Source organism: Vanellus vanellus (genome assembly GCF_965231255.1).
Source record: "Vanellus vanellus genome assembly, contig: HAP1_SCAFFOLD_707, whole genome shotgun sequence".
Lineage (NCBI taxonomy): Eukaryota > Metazoa > Chordata > Aves > Charadriiformes > Charadriidae > Vanellus > Vanellus vanellus.
This window is the reverse complement of record NW_028126742.1, coordinates 51,641-73,666: the sequence shown is the minus strand read 5'-3', so window position 1 is coordinate 73,666 and position 22,026 is coordinate 51,641. Positions and strand designations below refer to the sequence as shown.

Sequence of the window (22,026 nt, the reverse complement as noted above, 5' to 3'; positions counted from 1 at the left end):
CCAACATTCCTGATCTCACTGCTGTGGATGGCAGAGGAACAAAAGCGACACGGCCCACACACAACCGTGTTTCTTTGGTCCTTAAATAGCATCTCTCATCACTGCTGCCATAGACAAACTATTGATCTGACCCCGATGGGTATTTTGTACATACTTATTACTCAGCTTTCCTAGGTCTCTTAAAAAGCTAAAGCAATCCTTAAGTGTTTTATGCATTTATGCAAATGTAAGCAAAATATAAAAAGCTTCTACACAATTAGAGAACAAGAATTTACACTTACAGAAAAATCTTGGAATGAAAATTATTTCCTTTTATCTAGCAACCTTATTAATCCAACAGATTGATAATTAAAGCATGACAATGAGGAGCAAGTTTGCTCCTGCTTGCTAGCTTTTATTTTATACTGTTTACCCAGCTTAGCTGAAGATATTTAAGGTGTCTAAGTTTTATACAGCTCGGACTAAAGGAATTGTAGCCATACTAACATCATAGCTTTCCCAGGGCTGAAAGACAAATCAGGGATACCACAGACAATGGGGAGAAGGTTTTTTCTGCTTCTGCCACTCGACTATTTTACTCTTCCTGCTACTGTGAGCTTCAGTTAGGTTAAGATTTAAGTCCAGCTTTTTATTTGGAAAAAAAAACAAAAAACAAACTTAAGCATTAGGGGAAGAGCAAATTTTTTTCCAGTTCAGTAGCATATTTTAAGTTTCAGCTCTGTGTGCCTAGAACTCATGAAAGCCACCTCAGTGAGATTTAGGCCATGCATCCACACGTTTTGTGGAAGATTATGAAGTCCACAAGAAAAAATGAAATACTGTTTGAAAGCATGGAGTTACTGATCTAGCTTACAAGCAGGAGTTCTGTTAGATTTTGGCAAGGAAAGCAAATGGATTTGTAAGGTTTTAAGACAAAGTCTCTGGAGAGGGTATTTAGTAGCGTGTTCCTCTCTTACGCTGGCTACGAAACTTTGGTTTTCATGTTTTCTGGTTAATTTATTATGCATTCATTCTTTGTTTTATGCTAAGAGTTGATGATTGCTGTAGTTCAGTGATTTCTGCTCATGGACTCTGGTGTTGGAGGAAGTGGACTGGCTGAAGTAACAAAAAAATTATTCTACAATAAAAATGTAAGTCGCATGTCTAGGAGCAGACTTGACTTTCTTCTGGGATATTTGGAAAGCGTCCATGCTAAATTTAGAACTCCTCAGGCATCGGTACTGGAGAAAAAGCAGGAAGTCATACTCATTTCTGCTGTAGGTCACAGGGTTGTTGCCAGCTCCTCGTCCTGTGCAGTGACAAGGCTGTTGGCTGCACTGGGCCAGGCAGGTTAAAGTAATATCACACGTGCCTAGAATATTCACTGATGGTGCTGTAAGCAAGGTAAGTATTCTTCCTTCAAAAGATACCTAAGAGAAAGATCTTACTTATTCCAAAATCACAAACTAGTTCACAGATATTACGGATCACAGGATATTTACATAGTTTATAAGAAGGAATACCTTTTCCTGCTGAAAACTTAATTTCTACTATGCCAGATTTGACAAATTCCTATACTAAGATGTTTTTATAGTTAGCTAGGGGGAAAAATCTTGATATTTTGGTTCTCTTAACTTCAAATTAATCCTCAACTACTGGTATTCACCACCTTTGCTTTGTTTAACATTCCCTTTGAAGAAGTCACTATTATCATTGAGATATAAGCTTCCGAGACAACCTACTTAAGTTACAAAAGTGAACATAAAAAAGCAAGAGGAAAAATGAGAGAGGTTGAAATGCTGTACAAGGGTTTTGAAAAGCACCATGTATTATTCATTCAGAGGTCAGATATAGCATCTTTAGCCTACACTTCCAGGGAACTCTTGCTTGTTTTGGTCCTTAAATGACAGTCTCACTTCACCGCTCCCTAGCTACTCACACTTAACAGTATTTTTACAGCCGAGAAGAAATGCTGCTTACAGATAGAACTGCCACTGACTACTAAATGATAGTTTGCAGCTCCCAAGTCGTAAGGTTTTCCACCTGGCATACATGCTACATTTATCCTTGTACTTTAAGTGCAACTGCACATACGCTTTCCAAAACTATTCTGTGTCTCAACGTGAAAGAGGCTGATGGTGTATGTTTTACCTATTCTGGGTATGCCATTGTAAACACCAACACAAAACCCACACAATAAGTCTTAAGATAAATCAGTGCTGTTGGGGTGACTTTTTGTGTGTGTTTTAAATCAACTGAGCAATAACACAAAATTCAAACATAACTGCTTTTAAGCAGTTTTTTCAAAACCAAGTCATCGCTTTCTTTTGTTTCTAATCTTTTAGCTACAAGCAATTAACAAAACCCCGATCTGTAGTTCAGAGTACTGAGGCAAAAACAGTGCCTGGAACTAGGTTCGTGCATGCATGGAGTATCATGACACAATCTTGCCTATTTGTGTGCTTTCTAGGGAAAATGAAACTTGCTGGTAGCAAAACATACTTTGATTGCATTGGAGGTTTTCTTTGTATCTTTTTGAAAAGCTAAAATACCCCGTTCATAAAGTTTTAAAAATTATTATTTTCAAGTTATGCAAGTATCAGGTGCAGTATAAGAGTCACTTCAGATTTGCTGGAATCTGTAGGAATTCATCAATTAATCTCTCTGAAGTAACTTCCTCAACTGCATTTTCCCAGAAGGAAGATGAGTATAGCAGTGCTGCCTGAAATGACTCTGAATTGTGTGTCCTTCCCCACTTCATTATCTGGGCAATGCACTTGCATTATCAGAGGTTTCCAAAGTGTTGTACCTACAGTAGATGTTAAATGGAAGCACACAACTTCTTTGTCAAAAAAACCCTGAATCAAAATAAAACAGCTCCCCCCCAAAAAAACCTCAAAATATATGGTACATCTTTTTTTCTTTTTTTTATTTAAGCTTCCGCAGGTAGAGATTTCTTCTTGGCTGAGGTCATTAGTAGTGAGGAAAAAGGAAGTGGGTGATTTTTTTTTGTGCAACTAGCAAGGTGGGGAGAGGGTGGATGTGGGATTTAGGTCATGCTGGTCTGAGCTGTTACGTTGAAGTTACATTGAACAAAAAGGTTTGAGTGAAGTCCTTTTCAGACAACTTCAGTTGTACCTAAGAGTACTTCAGGCATATTGCCTTGTAGCACTGTCTTAACTTTGAGATGATAGGTCTTTGCAAAAACATTACTTGGCCTTCATGATCCAGTTGTGCGGGTTGGTGAACTGGAAAAACATATCTATTGCAAAAATTATAAAAAGGAGAGAATGTGGCAGCGTCTCACCGTTTTAAGAGCATGTTGCTTGTTCTTTAGTGACTGAGAGGCTTAGAAGTCTTATTAAGAGTAGTCTCTGCGTTTTTCTGTAGTCAAAATTTATTTAATGGCTTTGACTTTGTTTATCTAGCTTTTTGGCCCAAAAACCTTAAAACCAAACTTATCCTTGACATTGTGAAACATCTGTTATGCCAATTAAGTCGTGAATCCTCATCAAAAAGATACCTGAAAAAAGTCTTTATGACCTTTTTAAACCCCTTCTCTTTGCTTTTTAAGCTTGCAAGTAAGGAAGTCATCTGTTAAATTAGCCTTGCAAAACTTATTATGGAAATTCATCAGTCCAGATTCTGCTCCCATCATATGTTATTGTTTGAGAATAATTTTCAATTTGCCCCTTAAATTATTGGTCATGTAACGGGCATGAACCATGTTAAGGTCTGTGTCTAGCTGTTCCCTCGGATTTTTCTGGATAAGCGCTGCAAATTACAAAGGCGGCAGTTTCTTCAGCCTGCTGTCTTAAAGTAGTTTTCTGTCTTTCTGAACGAGATTTCTTTCCAAGTTACATCCATTTATTTAGCCTCTCCGGAGTCTGCGGGCCTGCATCAGTGGAGGAACTGGGCTGGAGTCTTAGGTCAGATGTGAGTACCTGCTTGCAGCTGGACATGTGCGGCTGGCTCTGGTGGTGCTTCTGCTAGAGGAGATGGTAAATGGAGAAGCATGCTGCCCTGCAGACCTGTTATTGAAGCGCAGCATCAGTTTGGGTAGGAATGTTGGCATTAAAAAGCAAAACGAAAACAAAAACCCAGGGACTCAACGGTTCTGGATGTCCCGTGATTGCGCTTGGCCTTGGCTGTCAAAACGTTTTGTGAGTGGCACTTGGAGGCGTCTGCATCATTCCCAAACCGACAGTGAGTATGAAGGTGGCATGAGGAAATCCTAGCTGGAGATTGTGCAGATGTCAGTGTCAGCCAGCAAATATGCACAGGGCTTAAATCGAGTTGTCTGTGGGGAGTACGATGTACTGTTCCCTGTAAAGGCTGTCAAACTGCTAGCGGGGATAGACAGCAACATGTAATATTTGATCTTCTATGCCCACAGTCCTCGGTGGAGCTGATCTCGTTTCAGTATTTCTTTGGCTTTATGGCTTTTTAACTCTTCTTCTTTGACCAACGTTGTATTTCTCCTTAAACTCTTCTCTTCAAAGTGGCAAGGACAGCCCTTGCTGCTGGGTGGCAGTTGTGGTTTAATGGTAGTTTACAGGCTGAAATACAGCTGACATGTGACTTGTAGGGAAAAAAAAAAAAAAAAAAGGAGGAGGGGGGCAAAACATTACTCAGGGTGCAGAAAAGCCCAACTCCTTCAGGCGCTGGACGGTTAGCTTTGTAAGAGTCACTGCAGCTGGGACAGAGTGAAAGGGTGCACGCCCGTCCTCTCCAGGGCCAGCGGGTTTGGGGCACAAGGACTGATGGGCTGCAGTGGCAACTTACGGTAGAAATGACAGTTGCACACCTACCCAAGAGACAGGAGGGCTCCCTGGTGCAGTCAAATGGCCCTGACCAGTTTTGTTGTGGTTTTGGCACTGAAAAGAAATTTTCTGTGCGTGTCCTGAACAGTCTGTGATTTTAATCTCTCGAGCAAACGTTTCACCGTGTATTTGATATGGGTGTTGCAAGTCCATTTGTGGGCAGCAGTTTTGTTTGCCTATTGCACACTTTCCTGCTGGTGAAAGCGTCATTCAGTTTTTCAGTCTTAGGGTGCCGCAGGATGGCAGAACAGAGACTAAAGATGCCTGAAAACCTGTCCTCTTCAGGGAGAGACTCTAGTAGGGGCATGGGCTTCCTAGCGTGTCCTAACTCAGTGGCTGTGGGAATAAACTGCTGGGCAAAGCTGAAAGCAATCCTGACAAAAGTAAACCTTATGTTCTGTACCTCCAGAGCTGCACGTATTTTGGGGATACTTGTGTCCTTTAAAAACAATAGAGGTCCTTGTGCTGCCGCTGCAGACTTCTGCAGTACTTGTGCAGTCGTGCGTTTGCTTTCCTTTAAATTTTGTGCTGCGAAGAAGAAAGTGGTTTCTGCTAAGCCACCGGACCTGTGAAGAACAGCAGACAGTCACTGAACAGTGCCCTTCGGGGTTATGATAAACCCTCCTGGCAATTGCACTATGAATACTCATTGTATGTAAACCTGTATCAATTTCAAAGCCTCTTCAGGCTTATCTGAAAGAACTTCAGGAAGGGCTGTGAGTTGTTTGGCAAGGATAAGAGAGGTCCAAACTGGCTGTTGCAGATATTCTCTGATTCGCAAGTTAATTGAATTCCACTTTTGTCATCAGTTATCACTTTATAAAACTCAAGTTTCTGGAATGGGAGAAGCAAACGGATTTTGATTTGTTGCAATTGATCCATTGTAGAGAGAGGTTTTTGAATACTTTGTCCAGGTGGGATCTTGATTCGTTATGTTTTGTGGGAAGGTTTTTTACTGTGGTGCTCTCATGGGATATCGCAGGAGCTTTCTGCAGTAATCTGCTGGTTGAACGCTGCTTTTCTGTGCCTGCTGTTCACCACTTATTAAATTAAGAAGTAAATTAGGTGTTTGAGCTATCAAGTTAAGCTTGCTGGGAAGAAAAAGGGGAAAAGAGAGATTGCGTTTTGGCACTGTGAGTTCTGAAGCTTCCCGATCTCTTGCTGTGTGGTAGAAGTTCCCTGCTGTTTGCTCTCCCTTTCCCCTCCTCCTGCCTGCTGTGGGGGGCTTCTGCAAGCAAGATCCCAGCCCCTTGCCTTCATTCGTGTGACTTATCTGGCCGTGCCTCAGCTTCTGTTTGTCTCGAGGTGAGTAAGGTCAGATGCAGCTATCCGTGCATGATTTTCTGAAGAGAAGTCAAATCTTTGTCAAATGAGCGCTGCCTCAATGAGAGCCTTTTGTAGACATAGACAAATGAGGTTGCAGGGAAAAGAGAAGATTCCTCACCTGCTCTCGTCCCTCCAATGCAAATAGTGCAGCATATGGGAAACAGATGAGTGACCTTTCTGTGAGAGTGTGAAGGATGACACTTTTTGACTTGATTAAAGTGTTTGCTTGCTCTGCTGTTTACCTTGATCTGGGGAAGATCCCTCTGATGGGGCACTGTAGCTCGCTACCCTCTTCCTTTAACACAAGGATCGTCTCAGTGGCCTTTCCCTTTTCAGCGGTTATGCTGATTGCTGAACATTTCCATTGAATCTCTTGTTTATAGGCAAGAAGCTGGTCTTGGATGCACTTTGCTCATTTTAACTACTCAGCCCTTTGGTTATTTTTCATTCCAATTTCCTTTGATAGGAATGGTTGGGAAAGGATGTGTAAACGACATGTGCTTTCAAAACACATGCGTTGCTAGTAGATAAGCCGATCCATCGAAGTGAAGTGGTGTTCCCTGTGGCCAGGTGGCGAGTCAGTGCGTGGAAACAGTGCAGGTCCTGCTGCAGAGCATCCCCAGCACCTAATTCTGCCAGGGGCATGGGAAGGAGGGCCCTGCTGCTGCGTCCTCTCCCACCAGGCACAGCCTGGGCATGGGGCAGGTGGGTTCTGTCAGGGGGCATCGCCGCTCGCCCTGGCTGTGCAGTTACTCTCGTCCCCACGTGCCTGAGGAGCAGGAGGCGTTCACTGTGCTTGTCCCAGCCCCTGCGCCTTGCCCAGCGGTACCCACACTGCTGATGCGTGGTGTCGCACGTGTGCAGGAGGGTGTCCTGCCAGGAGCCGCTCAGTGGTTTTGCTGATACATTAAAAGCAGATTTATGTGTTTGCACAGGCTGCAATGTCTGCTGTTTGTTATATAACTGGCAAATACCAGCATTGCCTTCGTTTTGTGCTCTTCCCCAGAGCTTTGTTGTGCCTGGGCTCGGGAGCCTGGTTGAAGGCAGCTGTGGGCGCTGCTACGGCTGTAACCTGGTTCCCTTCAGGTGGCACTGCTGGAGTGCCAGGGCACCAGCAAAGAGATGGCCTCCTTTCAGAGGTCCTCATCACACTTGCGCTCGGGAGTCCTGGCCCATGCCAGGTGGGCACGTATGTGGTGGTCACTGCCTGGGCTCCAGTGAAACGGGTGGGGGAAGTACAGGGGCAGTCCCTTGATCGAGGTCATCTGCAGACTTTTCCAGAAATCACCATGTTGTTCCTACTCAGCAGTACGTTCAAGGTTTTGTTCTGAACTGCGCAAGTTACAATTGTATGCTTTTCTATTTTTTAATATCAGTTGATGTTCCCACGAGCCCAAGAGCTGGCATTCAAGGGTCTGGTGTGTGATTCCTCCACTTAAAACCACCTCTGCTTTGCCCTCTCCAAGCTTAGGGCTTTGTACTGGCTTCTTTTTCTGCTGAAAGCACATGAGTTCGTAGAAGAACGTGAGCCATGAAACAAGAGGAATCCTGCCAGCTGAACGAGCACCACTGTTGAATGAGCTGTTTCACTTTCCTTCTTTCTAATCTTTCTTAGAATGTATCTTCTACTAAAGACTTGAAAAGAACAGGCTTTGTAGAAGTGCATTATTAACTGGCCTTCTGATGGGGCCTTTAATTCTTACTAGGATTTTATTATTAATGGGCTTTCATGAAATTTATAGAACTGTTGGTAAGCCAGTGTTTAATGAGTGCATCTGTGTCTCATGTCAGTTGGTAAAAACAAAACAAACTCATGCTGCTTCCCTCTTTTTTTGTTGTAGCAAACCCTCCCCAGTGATGTCCACTCCAGTGAAGAAATTTTGAAGGTAGGTGCTCTTAAATAATCAGTCTCTGTGGTTGCTTATATTTTGCATGCATTAAACTAGCGTGTGGGGAAAGAATGTCATTCTGTTTCTGTTCTGTCAGTGGATGTTGTAGTCACTAAAAGTGGTGTATTTTGGGATATGCCGTGGAGCAGTAAAGATAAAAGCTTCAGATACAGGTGGAGTTGGAAGACCAATAATGGTCTTCCTATCAGTATGTAAGTGTAATGCAGTGTGGTGCAGTTCAAGAGCAAGACTGACAAGTCACCTGAAACAGCCAGAGCTGCTCCTTTGTCGAGTCAGGGGGTTGCCATTATTGAGTGTGTTTCCTCCAAAGGGGCTGGACATGCTGCCTGCTGTCCATACTGCCAGCCCCAGCAGCATGGCCCTGAACAGGAGCACGCACCTGCATCCGTCCCACCTGCCTGCGCAGGGCACTGCTGCTGCACTGTTTCTTCTTCACTGTAATTATAGTCCATTCGTGCAAAGCTAAGGCAGCTCTGATGCAAAACCGTCTCCGTAACTTTGTGTTAGAGTCGGCTCTGTGAGCAGTGTGCAGGCTTCCAGTAGCTGGCTCTGAGTACATGTCACCCATTCACTGTGCAGGGTGTGAAAATGCACTGGGACCTTTAATAAAGGTCTTCAGTAAAAAACACTTTAATAAAGTAAAAAATGGCTGGTCGTTCTGATACTGAGAAGACAGTTCCTTGATGTCAAATGCTGTTCTGAGACACGGGAGTCCTAACAGGTGTTTGGTTTCTGTGATTCGCTTCCCTCACTGTTGCTTCAGGTTGCTTCAGATCCTGATGCCTTTATTGCTCTCGAGAAGCTGTTCTTGAGGCAGTGTTGTAGCTGAAAGGTAGTTGTGCACAGGTGCTCACTAGCTGCTGTGCACTGGTTGGTATTGCAGCACAAGTACTCCTCCTGGAAATACTGCATCATTTTGTGTTTCACAAGACATCCTGTCTTCTTGCCTTGTGTGCAACGCATAACACTATTTTTGTAGCAACCACAGGGAAGCACTGACAAATGCATGAAGAGGTGTAGTGCAGTATATTGAGGAGTTTATAATCTACTGAAAGATTGGAGAGCTAGTCAGTGAAGCGAGCAATGAGCTGAACAGTGGGAGGGGAGAAAAGAGAAGGCAAGGGTGGTAACAGTGCCATCAAATAGTCACTCAGGTTAGTTGTAGGCTGCTTCCAAGTTTTGCACAGAAACCCCTGCAGATTGCTCTAATCCCTTCTTATAGAGCCAAAGGTAGCAATGTGGTTTCATTCCCTATGTATCTTTGCATTTCATGTTGTTCCTAATAGATAAGGAAACTAGGGACACTCCTAAACTTTCATATTTGTGCCTTGTTGAAAAAACGGCACTTGTAAATTATGGCACAGTAGACTTTCACGCTTCAGTCTATTTCATGCCAAAAGTACAAAGATGCGCTTTGTACCGACACGTTTCTCATAATTTTTTTTTTTAAGCCCCTGAGCAAACTGCGTGTGGTGCATGCTCATCATGAGATGTGTTCCGCACGAACATAATTCCTAACTTTCATTCACCTGTTAGTGATGGTGGGTGAGAGTGAGGGCAGGGGAACAGGGCAGGAGAATTCCTGAAGACATAGCACATCGGGCAGTCTCTTTCTTTGGTTTGAAACTACGTCCCAGAGCTCTGCGTCAAAGATGTCTTGGTCGGTCGGAGCAAAAGCCAATAGTCCAGGCAGAATAGCGTGGGGAACGGCTGGCAGTCAGCACTCTCTGGCTGACGTCCTCACATTATGTGAAAAGCCTTTTGGAGTGTTGTTGCTGTAAGGGGTTATAAGAACTTCTGTAACAGGAAAGTCCTGTGCTTTGAGGAACCCCAGAACTACTCATACAGGTTTTATTTACTTTTCCCTTTATTAACTGTGATAGCTGTAAGACTGAGGCCTAATCCTGCAAATACAATATGTACTTAACTCTCTACGAGCTTCACTAAGATTGCTATTACTTGGGCAATGGGAGTATGCTTGCAGAAGAGGAGCAAGTCCTCTCCATGGTCTGGCTGCTGTGATCAAAGGAGGGTTTCTTGCTGTGGTACCAGCTCAGCTTTACAATCGGGTCAATAAGGACTTTATGGGAAGATCTGTATGAACCTCTTAAGCTTAAAACCTCACCTGTGTGTATCAGCGAAAAATAGTGTAAGCCGCTTCTCTCAATCTCTTTCCAGGAAATGACCCACTCATGGCCACCTCCCCTGACAGCTATTCATACGCCTAGTACAGCAGAGCCTTCCAAATTTCCATTCCCAACAAAGGTAAAACACCCTCTTTTTGCCAGGGTTTTTGATAAATTAGAGGAACTCTTTCCGGCTCTTGCATGTGTTTTCATCTGATTTTGTCCCTCTTTCATAGATAAAGGCTGTTAGGAGATATTATCTTTAGAAGTCAGATAAATTAAAGCACAATGGATCTTGAGTTGTATAACAGCTGCTTGCAATGTATCATTTTACTGAGAATTAGATCAGATTGTGCTTCTGAGTAATTGGTTTTGAGTGGGCTATATGGTAGTGTAACTGTCTTTCCTCTTTTTTATTTTTTTAAGCAAGATTTGTATTTTTAGAGTTGAAAGACGTTTGAGCCAGAGGGGGATGAATGAATTAATATTTCAATGACTTACACATTTGTTACAATTGTGGGCTTGAAATGTGACTGCTTTTCCGAAACATTTTAAGCATCTCATCTCTGTTGCCGCATAAAAACCATTTCATCTTTATTGCCAACAAAAATACTTGCTGACTGTGTTAAACAGAAGTGTTTGGCAGCTCTTATAATTTTTTTTTTAATATTTCTTCAAAAATGCACATACCACTGATGTGCTAGGAACACATTTTTGGTGGCAGTAGCACGTATCACTTCTCTGTCCATCTTAAGCTATGTCAGGCCAGCTTAGACTATTGGACACTTCAAAGTCATACTTTGACAAGTTAGTCAAAGTATTTATTACAGTACGTAACCAATATGCTGCTATTAAGAGAGAGCTGATTTATTTTATTCTTAATTTGCACTTTGTCCTTTCTTTCTAAGAATCACAGCATGTTGGATCTGTAGCACAGAATCAGAGTAAGTAGAAATCCAAAGAAAACGCACTTAATGTGTGTATTGACAGATAGTTGTGTGTTGTGTGCTATACGTTGAAGTGAACATCAAATGTTTACATTGATTAAGGAATTTAATTCAACGTTGAACAGTGATGAATTTAGAAAATGCTTAAGAAATTGCATACACTCATTACCTAGAAACTAAGACAGCAGTTCAACAGAGAGCAAGCAGTATTTCGTTAGGAAACCCTGTTTGGAGTGATGAATAATCTTAATGGCAAACAATTGCATTCTGGAAGAAGGTGACTTTCTAATCTGATGCTCAGAGACCATAGGTTAAAATACCTACTTTAGTGTGAGGCAAATAAAAGCAACTGATTCATTTTTGATTTACAGAACAGTATGAAGCACCTTCAAAAACGTTGCCTATTTCTCAGCCGAGAACATCGTAAGTAACCAGACTCAGTTCCCATCTCTACTGTGCAGTTATTTAAATGACCCTGGAATGAATTACAGTTTGGCTTACTTGATGATTCTGAAGATTAAGGCTTTACCAGTCTGATTTTTCTCAGAAAATTTCAATGCAGGGAATTTTCACCAACAGAAACATTACTGTTTCATGATTATAATGACTGTGTTAAAAACAAAACAAAGCTGAAGAAAAGAAACCCAACCATTAATGTACCTGATTTAAGGTTTTTTTCTCTTTTAATATTATTTAATATTACATAGCTGTGGCTACATAATATCTTGTCACACTTAGTGCTATTCAAACTACTAATAATTTATTAAACTGACATAAATGATAAGGGATACAAAATGAATCTGATCTGTTCTGCATATAATTTTGAAGCTTGTGGGGGCTCGTAAAGCTACAGCTACCAAAACTCTGAAAACTAGGGGTGAAATTTTAAAGCAATTGTATGATAGAACTTTCTGCAATTGTGCAAGGAAAAGTTTTCTAAAAAGTGTTGTCTTAATTCTGTTTTCATTTTTAAAAGCAAACAAACAGGCAAAAACTTAAATGTTGACTTTCTAAAAACCTCTATTTATATTCTAAGAATGTTAGCCTGTTGCAAAGTGGGGTGAAGATGAAGTTTCTAGAGCTTTTTTAAATAGTATTTATATATTTCTACTTCTCTTTATCTAGTTATTCTTTTCCCTATCATGTTACGTTTTCTTTCAGAAGAAAGCTTCTTAGAATTTGAGTCTCAGTGTAAGATGTTTATGCGTAATCACTGCAAAAGTTTTACAAGGCTAGGAAGGAGTGCCAACTAACAAATGAATCGGTCCAATAGAAAATTTTAAGTTGGTGGATAAAATAACTTGGTACTTTCCTTGTAGGTTAATAATTAATTAGGTTAATAATTATCTATTAATTAGGTTAATTACAGAAATTGCTTGAAGGTAGTTTTGTGTGGGCTGACATTAGTCTTTCAGGATTAACCTGGCCAAATTGGCAGCATTGATAGCCCTGAGTAACAAATAGAAATCTTTCCATGTCTGGAAAGCTAAGGCGTCCCTGGGCAAGGCAATTGCTGAACCATTAAATGCTTATCAGTCCATGTGATATATAAAGATCTCATGTTCCATGGAAGGCTGCAAACTACAGACCACAAAGCTTACTCCATTTGTTTTCCTTATCGTGAACAATTTAATTAAAAAACCCCCAAACTGGGCTAGTCACAACTAAGAGGAAGAGCATCTCTCCATCTTGTTTGAGATTGTAGAATTTTGCATTCAATCTCTGTAAGATCTGTAAAACAACCCTTTTTATACTGTTCCAGCATCATGCAGAGGAGCCCGCCCTCACTGGGAGCAATCAGCTACTCCCTTAATCCATTCTTTATTTTACTCCTCCTTCTTCCACCCCAGCTTGCTCCTCCTGAACAATTTCTGGCAATTTTCACTGCAGTATTAAAAATACTAGTTTCAACTGCAGCAGGCTCTGCCTTCCTCCTCAGCTACCCTACAACCATCATCTTTATTTCAACTGTTCTCAGCTGCTTGTAAAAATCCCCCTAGAACTGTAGTCAGTTTTCCAGGTGGCAGAGAGAGAAGAGGCTTTCACTGTAAACAAGAATCTGAAAATACTCCTTTCTTAGCCCAAAGGTCCAGAATTGTAAATATGGCATGGTACATAGCTCTGTCCTTAGCCAACATCCCCTCTCTGCTCGGCGTCCTTCTGGGTACTTCAGAGCCAGCACTCATCTGCCCAGGGACATGCATACCCACAATCGACGACGGCAGTTGAAGCAGGAGGAACAGGGTGGTTTAGGTTTACGTCCCAAATGGAATTAAGCAAGATTTGCCCAAGAACTTCCTCTACATCTTTCCCTCGAACTCATGCGTCCCTTCTTTTTTGTTTTGTTTTTGGTTTCATTTGCACAACAGGGCTTGTTTTCTTTGCTGTTTAACGCACACGTGACTGTCTGAAAATTCAGCTGCCTAGAGTAGCTTGCATTACAAAGTGTAGCTGGCTGAAAACAAACAGCGTTTGTGCTGGTTAATTAGAAGTTGAAATCCCAGTGCCTCTGTGTGCCCAAATTAAGCATTCAGCTTTACAGAGCATGCAAGGGTTTCCCAGATGGCTTTCATTCTTGAATAGAGCCCCGAAGTTAGCACCTGGCTACACTGGAATGGAAGCAGCCCTTCTTTTAAAAGGGGAGATGCCAAGCTCTTTCTTGGTGATGCATCTTTAACCTGGCTGGCAGAGAGGGACCAGCCTGTGCTTTCAGTGGGGTTGTTTGGCAAGTGATGTTAATTTTAGTGCTGCTTCTCGCTAAAAGAGCTCTTTTTAAATAGCTTTACAGGGAGATTGATGGTGTGTATATAAGCTGCAAATGAACAGGTCCTGCGAATGAAAACTCGGCATCTATTAACTCCTGAGCTAATTAAAGCATTAAAATTATTAAAGCAGATTTATTTTCTTTAACTAGGCTATTTAACAATTTGTTGAAACCTTCTTTTGGGGAAACTGGTTTTGTCTATCCTTGTAGAAGTATGACTCATTTAAAGTTTTAGTGTTCTTCCTTCCTTGAACCTAAATTGAACTTAAGTAGTTGCGATGTTCTTTTATGCTGAAGATCTAGATAGAGTTTCCTTGCATTATTCTCTTAACCTCTAAAAGAAATGCATCTGTAATCCACAATTCTTAAGGCAAAACAAAAAATGAAAACATTTTCAGAACTTTTTAGCATCCCTGGAAGTTTGTTCATTATCACCTTTGAAGGATTACTTTCCCTAATGGGTTGGGGGGAAAAAAAAAACAACAATTCATTGAGATGCCAACAGACATTTGCCAAACTGCCCAGAAGTGTGGAGAGTGGCTGTATTGTTGCTACCCTTCCTTTTTTCCTATTTATGCCTCAGTGGACTAGCGGTGAGCTTCAGCTCTAGCCCACGTGCGAAGTTGGCACACGCAGGATTGCTGCAGACTGCATGCCATTTGCCTTCTGTAGGAAATTCGGGGGCCTCATTTTCCAAGGTGGTGTCTCATAGTGATTCCTGTCCCTCTAAAGAAGAGGGAAGAGGTGACTTCCACTGAGAAGGTGTGTGAGGAACTGAGGCAGTGGAGGCTGGGAGATGGAGGAGGATAGTCACAGGGGAATGGCAAAGGCAAAATGCCTGAACAAAGAAAGCGCGTAGGTCATCATGAGTGTAATCAGACAGCGCCTTTGTGGCACTGAGAGCCTCTTCTGCATCAGAGAGAGGTACTTGGGGACTGTGGGTCAGTACCTTTGCAGGAGGTGTCACCTATGCAGGAGGGGTTGGCTCCGTACTGGTAGACAAGGAGACCTTTGGGGTTTCTTCATGCTGTCCTGCTCCATGGGCAAGAGTAGATTCGTCCCTTCTGGTTTGTGGAATTATTTGTTTTGAGATCGTGCCAGCTTCAACCGTAAACACGGTCCTATTCCAATGAAAGTATCTCCATGCATGTCAACTGCTTTGGTATGAGTGTAAAAGAATTTATCTAGGTAGTGGGGATAGTACTTAAATAAGGGAATCACTTTTTTATTCAAAGTTTTTACTTCTCTTTTGTCATGGAATCATAAAAGCAAACTGCTCAGGGTCATTAGAGGTGACCCACAGGGCCATAAATCTTTTTCGCTTTGTTCGTAATTTGAAATGAAGGCTTAAAAGAGTGTGAAGGTTTCTGTAGTTTTCCTTCTCCTAACAAGCACCAGGAACACTCTCTCCCCACTTTTCCAAGGTGATGTGGTTCGCTGGGGATCTTTCATATTTGTTTTCATGCTATAAAATGTGTTGTCATGAAGGGTTGGAGGCTTATTTTTCTTATTTCTCACAGAGAGCCCTTAGATTGAAATGAGGCTGAAATAAGCAGAGTTTTGACCTGATTGATTAGAACCCCTGTCTCGGTTCCTAAGCGTTTTATCCAGTTTTTGGACACTTGTGTAACTCTCTGGGTTGAGGAGTCAGTCTCCAGCTAGTTTCAAGATTTGAACCACCGTACACTTGAATAACAAGAGTTTTGCCTGTCTGCTTTCCAACTCCTTTTGGGGGTGCCTGCATGATTGCCAAAGTGGGGGATAACAGTTTGGGAGAACTTTGGGTCCCTCCCCACAAATCCTTCCCTTCCAGCCTTTTAAGGACCTCGGTAATGCATTGAAATTGCCAGCAGTAGTTAGCACCTGCAGGTAGAGGACTAAATTAGGCTTTTTGGAAACATTTGCGGGCAGCCTGCTCTCTACTCTAGCAATAGTAAAAAAGAGTTTGTGCCTCCCAACTCGTAAACCACTTTGAGTATCTGAACTGCTCAATGTTATGGTTACTGCTGAGATGTGCACAAGTGTGAAGTTCATTGTGTAGAGAAGAAATAGGAGAAAGGCTTGACCTTGGCATTTACTTATGTATGTGCGATAGGAAACTTCAGCAGCAAAAAGAGAACTCCTGTGACAGAAGAAATATTCACAGGCCCTCAGAGTGTGAACACGCACAGTTTCTGGTGCAAAGACGATGCTTTCTGCCCCTTGGGGAGCCAGTGGAGGCTAATAGCGTGCTAATTTCTTGCTGTACAAGGAGCAGATAGATTTCTTCCACGCCACCTTGCGGTCTTAGTGCCTAGGTAACTTTTCTTCTCTGTGTTAGTGTGCTAGGTAACCGTTGTTGAGGAGCACTGCCCTCGTAGAACTTTGTCTCAGTTGCCTGTAGATGGCAGCCGATGACACTGACCTCCAATTGCGCAGCTCCTGAGATCGACTGGAAAGCACAGTAAAACGTTGAGGTTGTGTGTTGTCGTTTTATCATTCATTCGGGTAGTGAGAGGGTTTAGCAGATTGAGCATGCCAAATGTTCAAAAAGGATGTGGGAGGTTGGTTTGTTTTGGCAAGTGCAAACCAAGTCTTTTTCAGTGTCTGCTGCTTGAAAATGTGTCTGCCTTGGCTGATATTTATCTTCTGGTTGTCTTTCAGAATGCTCCAGGACGACCTGCAGCTCAGTGATAGTGAAGAGAGTGGTGACGACCAAGTCAGTTTTAGATGTTTTATACACTAGGCACACAGACATCCCTTTCAATCACCACAACTTGTTGCATTGCTCCGAGTTCCTTACGCTAACCTTTCCTCCCCCTCTCCTCTTTGTTTTTGTGAACAAAACAGGTTGTTGAAAAGCCACCTTCTTCACTTGCTCCTCCAAGGTACAGGTTTGTTCCCAAACTACTAGCTAGACCAAATAAGGAGGAAAACCAAAACTACTTTTTGTATATGGGGTAGATAGGTAAGGGTTCCTGGTTTCTCTTGTAGACACAGGCTTTTGTTTCTAGCTGCCTGAAGCTGCTTTTGAAAATTGGCTTGTGGGGGGTTTTACAGAAAGCTCCAATTGGAACTGAGTAATCCAGTCATGCTGGATTTTGCCTGTGAACCGTAATTTTATTTCCCCAGCTGTTCTCTTTTTTTTCTCCTCTTCCCGTCCACCACTGTGTATGTAGATCACGCTGGAGCTAATGGGATTTTCAGTTGTAGTAGTGATGGATGTGAATCCAGTTTTAGTTTGGAAGGAGGCCCAAAACAGCCAAGTGAGTGAAGAACAGGAAACGGTTAAGTAGACTCATTGAGGCTGTTTCAGCTCCCTGATAAGGCAGCTGATTGTAAGCAGCTCCTGCCATGTATTGTTAGTCAGAAGCAATATTCAAGGTAGACTCAACAGCCACATGCCAGCATTAGAGGAAGAAAGGTGGAGAAGCCCAGAATTTTTCCTACAGGAGAGCACTGACAGACATTTTTGGCTTGATATCTGTATTCTTCAAGCACAGGGTAATGGTCGACAAAGTCAGACATGCAGAAGGGCATGCCGATTCTTGGCATGATTTCTGCGTCTCTGCAAGCTCTTGAAATAGAGTGTTCTCTTGAGATCAGTCTGGATCAGCAAGGAGCTTGCCTCCAAGTAATACAAACGTGTTGATGCTGATATGGGAAACAGTTTTCAAAGTAAAAAAAATAATAATAAACCCAACATTTTGATTTTGTAAGCCCATTTCAAAGCAAAAAGAAGCTGTGCATCAAAGTCGTGGCTCTCCCTCACTTCTATTCATTCCCATTGTCAGTGCTGGAGGAAAACACTTTTGAGTAGGGGAGGGTGTTGAAAAAAAGCCGCTGCTTGACATGGCTGTTAACGAAACAGTTACAGCACCTTGACCAAGTAACACAGATGAAGTGAAAAGGTGAAGGGGAGAATACAAAAAAGAGAAACCATCCTGGAATGTGTGTTTCCATCTTGTTAGCCTTTATTGGAAGTTTTTCTTTTGAGGGTTGGGGCTTTCAGAAAAGCACTTGTCAGTTTCAGTTGTTTTTTAAACTTTGGTTGGCTAAATGCTGCTTCATAGTGTAGCAGTGATGTCCTGCTTATGTATTTGTCTGACTGGGTTGGAGTTGAAGGTTTTATTATTTCCAGAGGTTTTTTATTCCGGTGCTTTATCTTTTGGGTATGGCAATGTATTCCTTTGGCCTTCTCCCATCTCCGCTCACTGCCAAAACATGGGGTTTCAGTTTTATTTTTGAATCTTGCCGTGTCAATATAATAAGTAACCTTCGCCCATGCTGCTTTCTAATGTTATCTCATGGTGGTCTAGCAGTGCCCTACAGTCCCAGCCCAAGAGCGTGGCATCAGCACATTCCAGCAGCTCGGAGTCAGGGAGCACCAGTGACTCAGACAGCTCTTCAGACTCGGAGACCACCTCAGAGAGCACCTCCAGTGACAGTGAAGCAAACGACCCTGCGAGAGCGTCAGCGCCTGAGGTGAATATTAATATAAAATGTAGAGGCTGCTTAATACAGCCTCTTGCTTCAGACTCTCTGCTGCCTGAATGCAGTCAGGACAGGAGACCTGAAATAACGTCATCATTCATGTGTCCCCTTGACATCTTTGCTTCATCATCAGACTTTTTTGCCCTTTGCTTCCCTTCTAGAGTTTGTCAATTAAATAATCCTTAGTAACAGCGTAATTAGACTTTTACGTGCCTAACCTTGAAGTGTTCCCCCTTCTACTTTGGCATCGTTGTCTAGCACTCCTGGAGGAATTAGTGTCATCGCTGGGGAGACACAAGTAAGGCACAGATGAGAAACACGGCTTGTCTGGGATGTTTGGGGTGCACCTCTGCCCATGCAGGTTTTCTGAGTGCTGAGGCTATGGGCTGGTTGAGGGTGAGACCAATTTCCTGATATGTGAAGAAGAGCCTTTCTTTTGCCTTAGAAGCACACGAAAGGGAGAATTTTATGTGCAGAAAACAAGTTTTGAGAAGGCATAGCTTTTCTTCTCATATCTAATACACTTCACCTTCCAGCAGTTCAGTTATGGAGTTTGCCTTCTGCAATGCGGTTGTCTTTGGAAGGAAACAGATATTATACTTCTACTCTTTTACCCAATCCTGCCTGCTTTGTTTTGAAAATACTGGATTGCAAGATCCTTCTCGCTCTAGTGAAATCCTAGCTATTTGCCATTGACCATCTTATCCTTTTTTATTCAGCAAACTGTTCATCCATGGTGCTCAAGGAGCAAATTATTGCACATGGCCCATTTGTTTATAGTCAGTTCTTCACATGCAAAAGCACAGACTTTAAGACCTATAGGCAATAGTTCCTCCTTTCTTTTTTTTTTTTTTTTGAAGTCTCTTACTATTCTTTGTGTTTGGAAAACCTAAGGAAAGCCCGTATGATGGTGTAGATCACAAACAAGGTAACCAATGGTAGAAGGTGCTAGAAAAGCATCAGAGTATGCCACTGTCTGATAGCTACCTACATTATGAACTGAAGTTTGCTAAGTATTTTGGCCACGTTTTTATAGTGTTTAAATAAAAAAAAATGCTCTTTGGTGGCTAATGAGTTAAAATTCTAACGAAAACAAAGCTGATTTGTGTTGTCTGAAAACTATAATGGAATTTGTGGTTTAATTTTTCTTACAACCCCAAGGTAAAACCAAACTGGTTTTTAAACCAGGTTTCTAGATTGACTCTCTGAAACACAGTTGAAGACATGTTTTGTTTATCCACATGTTCTACAGTGAGTTGAGTCTGGATAGAGAAGAAAATTGTGGTAGAAGGGATTCATTAGTCTTGGAAAACCTTTCAGGCTTTCTCTTTTTGGGGAAGAGTTGTGGGACTTCTGAGAAGGGAGAGTTGTGACTGGGGAGAATCGGTAAGGGCAGGAGTGTAACTGTGCCATGATGGTGCCCAAATAATGAGCTACACATTTAAGTGATGCTGACCCATACGTGGTGTTTTCAGAACAGGCCCCAGAGAATAATGCTCCTGCTTTGCAGTTTCTGTTGTCTTTTTTTAGGGTTAGTTGGGTTTGCTTTTCATAGAATCATAGAATGGCTTAGGTTGGAAGGGACCTTGAAGATCATCTAGTTCCAATCCACCTGCCATAGGCAGGGACACCTCCCACTAGACCAGGTTGCTCAAAGCCCCATCCACCCTGGCCTTGAACACCTCCAGGGATGGAGCTTCCACGACTTATCTGGGCAACCTGTTCCAGTGCCTTCCACCCTCAAAGTGAAAACTTTATTCCTAATATCTAATCTAAATCTAACTTCTTCCAGTTTAAAGCCATTCCCCTTCATCCTATCGCTACATGCCCTCCTAAAAAGTTCCTCCCCGTCTTTCTTGTAGGCCCCCTTTAGATACTGAAAGGCTGCTATAAGGTCTCCCCAGAGCTTTCTTTTCTCCAGGCTGAACAACCTCACCTCTCTCAGCCTGTCTTCATAGGAGAGGTGCTCCAGCCCTCTGATCATCTCTCTGCTCTTTTTCTCGTAATTTGTCAGACTACTGTTAGGTTAAGCAGGGCTTGTAGCGACCACATTACGTTATCTGACCGTGTGTCCTGGTTTGAGATAGAACAAAACTAATGTTCCTTTTCAATAATTTTCCATTTCAGTTTAGTCTGGTCTAACTGAATGCACTCTCTGAAATTAATGGTATGTTTTTCAGACAGTGTCTGCTTCTGGCAATCAAAAAGTCTGATGCTTATAGTTAGTACCAAGGAATAGTATGCCGAGAGGCTTTTGCTTATACTTATCTCTGTATCAACCAGGGTTAGCTAACTTTGTTATGTACCGAGTTGGAAGCAGAAGAGCGGGCAGGAGCGGACAGGACAGATGACCCAAAACTGACCAGCGGGGTATTCCATCCCATCTGCCTCATGCTCATTATAAAGCTGAGGGAGCAAGGGCTCAAGTTCCCTTTTCTTCAGTGGCTGGAGTCGGAGGAGGACTCTGTCTGTTCTGCCTTTGATCCTGATCTGTGTGTTCCTGCACCCAGTTCCTGTCTGCTGCTGAGTCCAGTCTGGGATTTCCCCAGTGCTGGCTGGTGACGTGATTGTCATCCTGGGAGCTCGATATTGGGTTTATATATATTTGTATATATTTCATTATTTTCTTATTAATATTATTATATTTTCTTTTTATTGTTAATATTTCATTAAAGCTGGTTTAGGGTTTTTTTTCAAGCCGTAAGTCTTTCTCCCTTATCCTCTTTCCTTTCTCTCTTCTGGGAAGGGAGAGGGGTTAATAGAAAACATCTGTCATTCATTTAGTGGCCAGCCCAGCCCTAAACTGTGACTCCAGAGGCCTTCAGACCTTGGTCATTGCTCATGCCTTGCTTGACCCAGAGGGAAGCAAGTGTTAAGTTGTGTAGGCAGAGGACTCAGAAGAGGCTGGACTTGATGCGGTAGCCATACAATTTCTTATGGTAAATGGTTTTCTTTTGGTTAAACCACAGGAGCCTGACAGCCTACCTGTCAAACTTCAATGAGATGTGATAGCTGGCACAGCCCCTTGTCCGTTTTGCTGTGTGCAAATAACTTTCCAAAAGCATTGTGAGGACAGCACCTAAACCGTTTTTACAATTGCTGCTTTTTTTAGACGTTCACAGTATCAGAGTATGCTAGGGATTGGAAGGGACCTCAAAAGATCATCTAGTCCAATCCCCCTGTCGGAGCAGGAACACCTAGATGAGGTTGCACAGGAAGGCATCCAGGCGAGTTTTGAATGTCTCCAGAGAAGGAGACTCCACAACCTCCCTGGGCAGCCTGTTCCAGTGCTCTGTCACCCTCACTGAGAAGAAGTTTCTTCTCAAATTTAAGTGGAACCTCTTGTGTTCCAGCTTGAATCCATTACCCCTTTTCCTATCACTGGTCGCTACTGAGAAGAGCCTGGCTCCATCCTCATGACATTCCCCCTTTATATATTTATAAACACTAATAAGATCACCCCTCAGTCTCCTCTTCTCCAAACTAAAGAGACCCAGCTCCCTCAGTCTTTCCTCATAAGGGAGATGCTCCACTCCCTTAATCATCTTAGTTGCCCTACGCTGGACTCTCTCCAGCAGCTCTCTGTCTTTCTTGAACTGAGGGGCCCAGAACTGGACACAATATTCCAGATGCGGTCTCACCAGGGCAGAGTAGAGGGGAAGGAGGACCTCTCTCGAT

At 42.5% G+C, this 22,026-nt stretch overlaps 1 protein-coding gene across 1 annotated transcript in view; it reads left to right on the top strand.

The window, feature by feature from the left end:
• Positions 1–4,100: 4,100 nt before the first annotated feature.
• The window catches only part of LOC309685798 (AF4/FMR2 family member 1-like), a gene marked incomplete at its 5' end in the record, with an annotated part of 37,891 nt that continues 19,965 nt past the window's right edge, over positions 4,101–22,026 (top strand). The window contains 6 exons of the mRNA XM_082501512.1: positions 4,101–4,185; positions 11,073–11,108; positions 11,483–11,534; positions 16,519–16,573; positions 16,705–16,742; positions 18,177–18,339. Coding sequence (XP_082357638.1) covers positions 4,101–4,185; positions 11,073–11,108; positions 11,483–11,534; positions 16,519–16,573; positions 16,705–16,742; positions 18,177–18,339 — 429 coding nt within the window. The remainder of the gene's footprint in view (positions 4,186–11,072; positions 11,109–11,482; positions 11,535–16,518; positions 16,574–16,704; positions 16,743–18,176; positions 18,340–22,026) is intronic.